Below are 11,195 nucleotides of genomic sequence, written 5' to 3' on the forward strand. Positions count from 1 at the left end.
ACAGCTCGTTTTATAGACTACGTGGATGTGTCCCCGGGTGTCAGGGGCCCAAGCGCCAGCCTCGACCTTGCCAGTTGCTGCACGTCTGGCGCCCCCCGGGGCCGCCAGAGGCCCCGGCCCAGGGCAGCCTCGTCCTTGCATGGTGGTTGCCCTGAGACATCCTACACGGGCGTGGACTCATGGAAGCCTCATTCACTCACTCATTCACTCAACAAACGTTTTGAGCCCCTGCTGTGTACCGGGCGCTGTTCTGGACACTGAGGACGCGGCAGTGACAGTGAGGCAGGAAGTAAATGAAAGTGTGCGTCGGGGGCTGCGGACTGGGACCGCAGAGCAGGTGTGGGGTCCACAGAGTCGTCGGGCGGGGGCTCAGGTTTGCCCAGCCGGGAAGGAATGAACAGTGCATCTGCGGGCAGAGCAGGCCGGGGAGAGGGGCGCGCCCGCGGGTCCGGGGACAGCAGGGCCCTGTGGAGCCGGGGGAGACGCGAGAGAGCGGGCCGGCCTTGCAGGCCGCGGAGAGGACTCTGCCTTTCCGTCTGCGTGAGGTGAGAGATCATTGCCGATGTTGAGCAGCGCAGTGACTTGCTCTGACTTGCGTTTTTGAAGGATCCCTTTATTCCTCTGGTAAAAGAACAGACTGTGCGGAGGTCAGGGTAGAGTGAGGGCGACCCATGAGGAGCTGTCGCAGTAATCCAGGCAGGAGGCGTTGGTGGCCGTGGGGGCGAGCCCCCTTCTCTACATCGTGACCGTTCTTTGGGTGGAGAATGGGAAGCTCTCACACCTAAACCATCTCAAGCTGTAACTGAACGTTAGTTAGAATTCTTCCTGTTGCAGGTGATAGAAACCAAACTCAAACCGACTTAGACTAAAAAATAAAATCCTGGTGTGGGTCAGGCGTGGTTGGATCCAGCATCTCAGGAAGGGCCTCTCTTCCTACGGTTCGTCTCGGCTCTCCTGAGGTGGCAGAGCCACTAGTCCATCCAGGTTACAAGTGGTGGCTCCTCCCCCGTTTGCTTCATTTACTAGCTGGAGTGGTCGCTGAACAGAGGTTCCCGCATCTGTTAGTTGATTATCCAGCAGCACAGGGATAAGATTTTGAGCATTTTTAAAAAATGACGCTAAGCTAAAAGGTCACCTCTCCCCCACCTTCCGGAGGCTCCCTGTGAAGAGTGAATTGTCAGCACGTTCGATGGGAAACGTGTTCGGTCCCCTGCCTTCCACTTGGCTTCCCACAACTACCCCTGACGGTGTTTTCTCTCCTTCGTAGAATTCCAGTGCCGACCATCGAGTTCGACTGGATCTGGGCCTCTGGGACAAATTCAGTGAACTGGCTACCAAGTGCATTATTAAGATCGTGGAGTTTGCTAAACGTCTGCCAGGCTTCACTGGCTTGACCATCGCAGACCAAATCACCCTGTTGAAGGCGGCCTGTTTGGACATCCTGGTATGTGGCCTGAGCCCGCCATCGGGGTGGGCAGGGAGGAGGGGTTGAGGCACCCTGGATCCCTAGCCTCTCCTTCTGCTGCCCAATGGCCAGAGGTGTCCCCAGAGCTGGACAGAAGCTTCGTATTCTCTCCCCAGTGTGGGCGCCCCTCTGTGTGGCCTGGGAAAGGGCCCCAAAACCCTTCAGTGCCACACTGTGGCTCCAGGGCCCTGGAGGGGTGAGGCCCATCCCAGCCCGGCCTCTGCAGGCCCCGGCCCCAGTGCCAGTGTCGTCGAGCAGGGAAGCACTAGAGGTGGCAGGGGCGTGTCCCGCCTGGGGAAGTGTGTGCTGGGCCTCTGGAGGAGGTGGGGGGCAGCCCCCAGGGATGCGTCACAATGTAGGGAAGGTAAGATGAGGTTTTGAGGTGCTTTAAAAGCGTAGGTTTTTCTTTTTATTACGTCTTTCATAGCTTTGGGTATAAACAGTTCTGCAAAGCAAATACAGTAACTGTAACTAGACACACGCACACACGCCTCCCACAATCCCTCTCGGGAGGAGGGGGGCTCAGGATGGGGCAGTTGTGCAGGAAGCTCGAATGTTTGTGTCTTTTCACCGGGAGCCGGATCTTAGGAGGAGTGGTAACGGTTACTCTGTAACCTACAGGGGCCGGGGGTCACGAGAGTATCTATGATACTTTTCTTCTCATGAAATCAGAGGGTCTTGGATGGACCTAGGAACATTCAGAAAAGATGAAACATCAGAGCAGCATTAATCTGTCACATACGGGGACTGCCCTGGTGGTCCAGTGGTTAGGACTGTGCGCTTCCACTGCAGGGGGCACGGGTTCCATCCGTGCTCGGGGAGCTGAGATCCTGCAAGCCACATGGCCAAAAACCCAAAATCTGTCACATACCCACACACTGTCGAGTTTGCAAACCTCAGCTCATCTGAGCCACACGTGACAGAGTGGGCCGGGGGTGGAGACCCAGCCCGTTTTACAGGAGGAGCTGCAGACCAGGTGAGTCACCTGAGTGCTGGGTCGCACGCCAGCGGCGTGAGAGGCATTGCAGCTCTGAGGCCCTAGAAGCACAAGCGGGGGCTGGGCCTGGGGACAGAGCCTGCCCGGCCCCCTGGGTGAGGGGCAGCTTGCCTGTGGGTCACGATGTAGGGATGAGTTCTGGGGGCAGTGAACAACAGGGCGCCGGTGTGTCCTCACAAGTGCCGAGCGTGAGGCGCTCAGCCCAGTTTCGCCTGAGCCGCTGGACGCTGCCACGTGGCGGCACTGCAACCATGGGGTCCTGACCCTGTGCCGCATGGCCACTGCGGGGCCTGGGATCTCCCGACTCTCTGGCTTTGGCCTGTGCCTGCTTCTTGGTCCTCCTTTTGTCTGGTTGCCAGGTGGCGGCCATTTGTGATTCCCTCCCCTGCCACCCTTCGGGAAAGGACGGGTGAGAGGATGCTCTGAGGTCCTCGGGGTGGCGAGGGCCTTCTTGCCACAGCGGCAGGTGCTCAGGGATCAGGGCCCCCCCCCGGGCCCCAGCAGCCGTCTCCCCGCATCTCACACTGACTCGGAACCCGGCAGTTCTCCTCCCTTTGCCCTCGGGGGACTTGGGAAGGACAGGAGCCACTTTCCGTGACCCCTCCTGGCCTCAGTGTACCCGTGTGTAAGATAGGAATGCGAGTCAACCAGGGGAGGCCCTTCTGCGGGCTCACACGGCCCTGGTGGAGCGTGGATCAGGTGGGGGGCTCGGCAGTGAAAGCAGGGACGGGGTCGGCAGGGCACGCAGGGCGGAGTCCAGGCTCTGGGCCGGCTGTCGGGAGACCTTTCCACTGCTCCCACTGGCCTTTCGGGGTGCAGTGTGGGGTTGGCGTGCAGAGGGGAGAAGCCCTAGTGGGGGCAGGGCAGGATCTCCAGTCAGATGAGACAGGCAGAAGGAATACTTATTTGGCCCCAGACAAGTTCATGTCCAAAAATTTCTAGCAAAAGCACAAGATCCTGAAAAACACACAACGTCAAAGAGCATCTCTTGAGTGAGGATATCAACTGGCTGACGGTAGAGGCGGCTTCTCAGCGAAGCCACTGGTGTGTGGCGGGAGTGGGCCCGCGAGGCGCAAGGATGGGCACACACGGGCTGCAGCTGTTCTCAGCCCCTAGGAAGGAGAGTCCCGGGGCACCAGGCCTGGCCGCGTGCTGCCCCCGTGGCCACCAGCGCCTGTGCTGTGTCTCCTGCAGGACAGGCCGAGGAGGCCTGGGCGGGGGTGGGTCTGGTTGACAGTCCCGAGGAGTCCGCCCGCACTCCCCTCCGCCATCCACCCGCGCCTCGCTCCTGGCCACGCAGCGGTGACTGCCCTGCCTGGTTTCCAGCACCATCTGCGGCTCTGGGGCCCCGCTAGGGAGGGCTGTGCCTGCGTGAACCTGTCCCCCCAGGGACTCAGTGGAGACAGGACCCCGGCCTGAGAGGGGCCAGCTCTGCTCTCGGAGGCCCAGCTGCCTGTGCCGTTGCAGGATCCAGGGTCCCCGTGAGAGAAGCCACGGCCTGCTGGCCTCAGGGTACTGAGCCGTCCCTGCAAGATGGGCGTGCTGGGACCGGACTCCCGGGCTCACACCCTGGCTCTGCCTCTCCGAGCAGCCCCGCTGAAGTGGGTGTGACGGTAGCTCCTCCCCAGTAAGAGACAACGGATGGGGTTAGTGCACGGGAAGCGCTTGGCTCAGTACCTGGCACTTAGGAAGAGCTCCTTTACCATAGCCGTCATCCTCCTTACCACCACCATCATCGCCGCTAAGCCCAGAGCGTCTCTGTGCACGTTCACGGACACGCGTGTCTGCACGTGTAGGTGTGCACACAGACGCCCACACGCTGCTGTCTGGAGCTGTGCTGGAGTGCAGCCAGTCTGAGTGCTGTGGTGTTAAAGGAAGTACGTGGTTTCAGACTTCGTGTTTAATAATACGAAATATCTCCTTGATGATTCTTTATGTTCTTAAAACAGTAGGTTGGATCTGTTAGGTTAACTAAAATATATTATTATTTTTTTTTTGATTTTTGATTTTATATTGGAGTACAGTTGACTTACCATGTGTTAGTCTCAGGTGTACAGCAAAGTGAGTCAGTTATGCATATACATCTATCCACTCTTTCTCAGATTCTTTTCCCATATAGGTCATTACAGAGTATTGAGTAGAGTTCCCTGTGCTCTACAGTAGGTCCTTGTTGATTATCTGTTTTATATATAGTAGTGTGTATATGTCAATCCCAAACTCCTACTAATTTATCCTTTCCCCCACCTTTCCTCTTTGGTAACCATAAGTTTGTTTTCGAAGTCTGTGAGTCTTGTTTCTGTTTTGTAAATAGGTTCATTTGTATCATTTTTTTAGATTCCACATATGAGTGATGTGATGTGATATTTGTCTTTTTCTGTGTGACTGGCTTCATTTAGTAAGTATAGTCTATAATCTCTAGGTGCATCATGTTGATGCATGTGGCATTATTTCATTCCTTTTTCTGCTGAGTAATACTCCGTTGTATGTACGTACCACATCTTCTTTATCCATTCCTCTGTCGATGGACATTTAGGTTGTTTCCATGTGTTGGCTGCTGTAAGTGGTGCTGCTGTGAACACGGGGGCACATGCATCTTTTTGAACGATAGTTTTCTGAGGATATATACCTAGGAGTGGGGTTGCTGGATCATATGGCAGCTCTATTTTTAGTTTTTTAAGGAACCTCCATACTGTTCTCCATAGTGGCTGTATCAGTTTACATTTCCACCAACAATGCAAGAGGGTTCCCTTTTCTCCACAACCCCTCCAGCATTTATTGTTAACTTTTTCATGATGGCCGTTCTGACCGGTGTGAGATGATACCTCATTGTAATTTGATGTGCATTTCTCTAATAATTAGCGATGTTGAGCATCTTTTCATGTGCTTTTTGGCCATCTGTATGTCTTTTTGAAGAAATATCTATTTAGGTTTTCTCAGTTTTTTATTCTGTTGTTTTTTTGATATTGAGCTGCATGCGCTGTTTGTATATTTTGCAGATTAACCCCTTGTCGGTCACTTTGATTGCAAATATTTTCTCCCATTCTGTGGGAGAAAATGGTTTTTTTTGTTTTGTTTATGGTTTCCTTTGCTGTGCAAACGCTTTTAAATTTAGTTAGGTCCCATTTGTTTATTTTTGTTGTTATTTTCATTACACTAGGAAGTGGATCCAAAAAGATATTGCTGTCCAAGCATTTCTTCCAAGCGTGTTCTTCCTATGTTTTCCTCTAAGAGTTTTATAGTATCTGGTCTTACATTCAGGTCTTTAATCCATTTTGAGTTTATTTTTGTGTATGGGGTTAGGGAGTGTTCTAATTTCATTCTTTGACGTGTAGCTGTTCAGTTTTCCCAGCACCACTTATTGAAGAGACTGTCTTTTCTCCATCATATAGTCTTGCCTCCTTTGTCATAGATTAATTGACCATAGGAGCATGGGTTGATTTCTGTGCTTTCTATCCTGTTCCATTGATCTATATTGCTGTTTTTGGTGCCAGTACCATATTGTCTTGATTACTGTAGCTTTGTAGTACAGTCTGAGGACAGGGAGTCTGATTCTTCCAGCTCCATTTTTCTTTCTCAGGATTGCTTTGGCCATTCGGGGTCTTATGTGTTTCCATACAAATTTTAAGATTTTTTTGTTGTTGTTCTAATTCTGTGAAACATACCATTGGTAATTTAATAGCAATTGGGTTGAATCTGTAGATTGCCTTGGGTAGTATATTCATTTTGACAATATTGATTCTTCCAATCCAAGAACATGGTGTATCTTTCCACCTGTTTGTGTCATCTTCAGTTTTGTTCATCTGTGTCTTATTATTTTCAGGGTACAGGTCTTTTGCCTCCTTAGGTAGGTTTATTCCTAGGTATTTTATTCTTTTTTATTGCAACAATAAGTGGGATTGTTTCCTTAATTTCTATTTCTGATCTTCCATTCTTAAGAAATGCAAGAGATTTCTGTGTATTAATTTTGTATCCTGCAACTTTACCAGATTCATTGATAGGCTCTAGGAGTTTTCTGGTAACCTCTTTAGGATTTTTTATGTGTAGTATCATGTCATCAGCAAACAGTGACAGTTTAACTTTCTTTTCCAATGTAGATTCCTTTTATTTCTTTTTCTTCTCTGATAGCCATGGCTAGGACTTCCAAAACTATGTTGAATAAAAGTGGCAAGAGTGGACAGCCTTGTCTTGTTTCTGATCTTAGAGGAAATGCTGTCAGCTTTTCACCACTGAGAGTGATGTTTGCTGTGGTTTTGTCATATATGACCTTTATTATGTTGAGGTAGGCTCCCTCTCTGCCCACTTTCTGGAGAGTTTTTTTTATCATAAATGGGTGTTGACTTTTTTTTTTTTTGGAATTTGATGTGTCTATTTATTTATTTATTTATATATTTTTAGCATCTTTATTGGGGTATAATTGCTTTACAATGGTGTGTTAGTTTCTGCTTTATAACAAAGTGAATCAGTTATACATATACATATGTTCCCATATCTCTTCCCTCTTGGGTCTCCCTCCCTCCCACCCTCCCTATCCCACCCCTCCAGGCGGTCACAAAGCACCGAGCTGATCTCCCTGTGCCATGCGGCTGCTTCCCACTAGCTATCTACCTTACATTTGGTAGTGTATATATGTCCATGCCTCTCTCTCGCTTTGTCACAGCTCACCCTTCCGCCTCCCCATATCCTCAAGTCCGTTCTCTAGTAGGTCTGTGTCTTTATTCCTGTCTTACCCCTAGGTTCTTCATGACATTTTTTTCCCTTAAATTCCATATATATGTGTTAGCATATGGTATTTCACTTTCTTTTTCTGACTTACTTCACTCTGTATGACAGACTCTAGGTCTATCCACCTCATTACAAATAGCTCAATTTCGTTTCTTTTTATGGCTGAGTAATACTCCATTGTATATATGTGCCACATCTTCTTTATCCATTCATCCGATGATGGGCACTTAGGTTGTTTCCATCTCTGGGCTATTGTAAATAGAGCTGCAATGAACATTTTAGTACATGACTCTTTTTGAATTATGGTTTTCTCAGGGTATATGCCCAGTAGTGGGATTGCTGGGTCATATGGTAGTTCTATTTGTAGTTTTTTAAGGAACCTCCATACTGTTCTCCATAGTGGCTGTACCAATTCACATTCTCACCAGCAGTGCAAGAGTGTTCCCTTTTCTCCACACCCTCTCCAGCATTTATTGTTTCTAGATTTTTTGATGATGGCCATTCTGACTGGTGTGAGATGATATCTCATTGTAGTTTTGATTTGCATTTCTCTAATGATTAATGATGTTGAGCATTCTTTCATGTGTTTGTTGGCAGTCTGTATATCTTCTTTGGAGAAATGTCTATTTAGGTCTTCTGCTCATTTTTGGATTGGGTTGTTTGTTTTTTTGTTATTGAGCTGTATGAGCTGCTTGTATATTTTGGAAATTAATCCTTTGTCAGTTGCTTCATTTGCAAATATCCTCTCCCATTCTGAGGGTTGTCTTTTGGTCTTGTTTATGGTTTCCTTTGCTGTGCAAAAGCTTTGAAGTTTCATTAGGTCCCATTCGTTTATTTTTGTTTTTATTTCCATTTCTCTAGGAGGTGGGTCAAAAAGGATCTTGCTGTGATTTATGTCATAGAGTGTTCTGCCTATGTTTTCCTCTAAGAGTTTGATAGTTTCTGGCCTTACATTTAGGTCTTTAATCCATTTTGAGCTTATTTTTGTGTATGGTGTTAGGGAGTGATCTAATCTCATACTTTTACATGTAGCTGTCCAGTTTTCCCAGCACCACTTATTGAAGAGGCTGTCCTTTCTCCACTGTACATTCCTGCCTCCTTTATCAAAGATAAGGTAACCATATGTGTGTGGGTTTATCTCTGGGCTTTCTATCCTGTTCCACTGATCTGTCTTTCTGTTTTTGTGCCAGTACCATACTGTCTTGATTACTGTAGCTTTGTAGTATAGTCTGAAGTCAGGGAGCCTGATTCCTCCAGCTCCATTTTTCGTTCTCAAGATTGCTTTGGCTATTCGGGGTCTATTGTGTTTCCATACAAATTGTGAAATTTTTTGTTCTAGTTCTGTGAAAAATGCCAGTGTTAGTTTGATAGGGATTGCATTGAATCTGTAGATTGCTTTGGGTAGTAGAGTCATTTTCACAATGTTGATTCTTCCAATCCAAGAACATGGTATATCTCTCCATCTATTTGTGTCATCTTTAATTTCTTTCATCAGTGTCTTATAATTTTCTGCATACAGGTCTTTTGTCTCCTTTGGTAGGTTTATTCCTAGATATTTTATTCTTTTTGTTGCAATGGTAAATGGGAGTGTTTTCTTGATTTCACTTTCAGATTTTTCATCATTAGTGTATAGGAATGCCAGAGATTTCTGTGCATTAATTTTGTATCCTGCTACTTAACCAAATGCATTGATTAGCTCTAGTAGTTTTCTGGTAGCATCTTTAGGATTCTCTATGTGTAGTATCATGTCATCTGCAAACAGTGACAGCTTTACTTCTTCTTTTCCGATTTGGAGTCCTTTTATTTTCTTTTCTTCTCTGATTGCTGTGGCTAAAACTTCCAAAACTGTGTTGAATACGAGTGGTGAGAGTGGGCAACCTTGTCTTGTTCCTGATCTTAGTGGAAATGCTTTCAGTTTTTCACCATTGAGGATGATGTTGGCTGTGGGTTTGTCATATATGGCCTTTATTATGTTGAGGAAAGTTCCCTCTATGCCTACTTTCTGCAGGGTTTTTATCATAAATGGGTGTTGAATTTTGTCAAAAGCTTTCTCTGCATCTGTTGAGATGATCATATGGTTTTTCTCCTTCAATTTGTTAATACGGTTTATCACATTGATTGATTTGCGTATATTGAAGAATCCTTGCATTCCTGGAATAAACCCCACTTGATCATGGTGTATTATCCTTTTAATGTGCTGTTGGATTCTGTTTGCTAGTATTTTGTTGAGGATGTTTGCATCTGTGTTCATCAGTGATATTGGCCTGTAGTTTTCTTCCTTTGTGACATCCTTGTCTGGTTTAGGTATCAAGGTGATGGTGGCCTCGTAGAATGAATTTGGGAGTGTTCCTCCCTCTGCTATATTTTGGAAGAGTTTGAGAAGGATAGGTGTTAGCTCTTCTCTAAATGTGTGATAAAATTCGCCTGTGAAGCCATGTGGTCCTGGGCTTTTGTTTGTTGGAAGATTTTTAATCACAGTTTCAATTTCAGTGCTTGTGATTGGTCTGTTCATATTTTCTATTTCTTCCTGATTCAGTCTTGGCAGGTTGTGCATTTCTAAGAAATTGTCCATTTCTTCCAGGTTGTCCATTTTATTGGCAATAGAGTTGCTTGTAGTAATCTCTCATGATCTTTTGTATTTCTGCAGTGTCTGTTGTTACTTCTCCTTTCTCATTTCTAATTCTATTGATTTGAGTCTTCTCCCTTTTTTTCTTGATGTGTCTGGCTAATGGTTTATCTATTTTGTTTATCTTCTCAAAGAACCAGCTTTTAGTTTTATTGATCTTTGCCATCATTTCCTTCATTTCTTTTTCATTTATTTCTGATCTGATTTTTATGATTTCTTTCCTTCTGCTAACTTTGGGGGTTTTTTGTTCTTCTTTCTCTAATTGCTTTAGGTTCAAGGTTAGGTTTTTTATTCGAGATGTTTCCTGTTTCATGAGGTAGGCTTGTATTGCTATAAACTTCCCTCTTAGAACTGCTTTTGCTGCATCCCATAGGTTTTGGGTCGTTGTGTCTCCACTATCATTTGTTTCTGGGTATTTTTTTATTTCCTCCTTGATTTCTTCAGTGATCACTTTGTTATTAAGTAGTGTATTGTTTAGCCTCCATGTGTTTGTATTTTTTACAGATCTTTTCCTGTAATTGATATCTAGTCTCATAGCATTGTGGTTGGAAAAGATCCTTGATACAATTTCAATTTTCTTAAATTTACCAAGGCTTCATTTGTGACCCAAGATATGATCTATCCTGGAGGATGCTCCATGAGCACTTGAGAAAAATGTGTATTCTGTTGTTTTTGGATGGAGTGTCCTATAAATATCAATTAAGTCCATCTTGTTTAATGTATCATTTAAAGCTTGTGTTTCCTAATTTATTTTCAGTTTTGATGATCTCTGTCCATTGGTGAAAGTGGGGTGTTAAAAGTCTCCTACTATGATTGTGTTACTGTCGATTTCCCCTTTTATGGCTGTTAGTATTTGCCTTATGTATTGAGGTGCTCCTATGTTGGGTGCATAAATATTTACAATTGTTATATCGTCTTCTTGGATCGACCCCTTGATCATTATGTAGTGTCCTTCTTTGTCTCTTCTAATAGTCTTTATTTTAAAGTCTATTTTGTCTCATATGAGAATTGCTACTCCAGCTTTCTTTTGTTTTCCATTTGCATGGAATATCTTTTTCCATCCCCTTACTTTCAGTCTGTATGTGTCTCTAGGTCTGAAGTGGGTCTCTTGTAGACAGCAAATATATGGGTCTTGTTTTTGTATCCATTCAGCCAATCTGTGTCTTTTGGTGGGAGCATTTAGTCCGTTTACATTTAACATAATTATCAATATATATTTTCCTATTCCCATTTTCTGAATTCTTTTGGGTTCGTTATTGTAGGTCTTTTCCTTCTCTTGTGTTTCTTGCCTAGAGAAGTTCCTTTAGCATTTGTTGTAAAGCTGGTTTGGTGGTGCTGAACTCTCTCAGCTTTTGCTTGTCTGTAAAGGTTTTAATTTCTCCATT

The 11,195-nt window shown here is 45.8% G+C and overlaps 1 protein-coding gene across 4 annotated transcripts in view; it reads left to right on the forward strand.

The window, feature by feature from the left end:
* The window catches only part of RARB (retinoic acid receptor beta), a 190,048-nt gene that overhangs the window by 159,257 nt on the left and 19,596 nt on the right, over positions 1–11,195 (forward strand). For all 4 annotated transcript variants that reach the window (XM_029213603.1, XM_029213602.1, XM_029213604.1 and 1 more), the window contains exon 5: positions 1,268–1,444. In XM_029213603.1, coding sequence (XP_029069436.1) covers positions 1,268–1,444 — 177 coding nt within the window. The remainder of the gene's footprint in view (positions 1–1,267; positions 1,445–11,195) is intronic.

This window comes from Monodon monoceros, unplaced genomic scaffold (assembly GCF_005190385.1).
Source record: "Monodon monoceros isolate NGI ecotype Baffin Bay Population unplaced genomic scaffold, NGI_Narwhal_1 Super_Scaffold_11, whole genome shotgun sequence".
In the NCBI taxonomy this organism is placed as follows: domain Eukaryota; kingdom Metazoa; phylum Chordata; class Mammalia; order Artiodactyla; family Monodontidae; genus Monodon; species Monodon monoceros.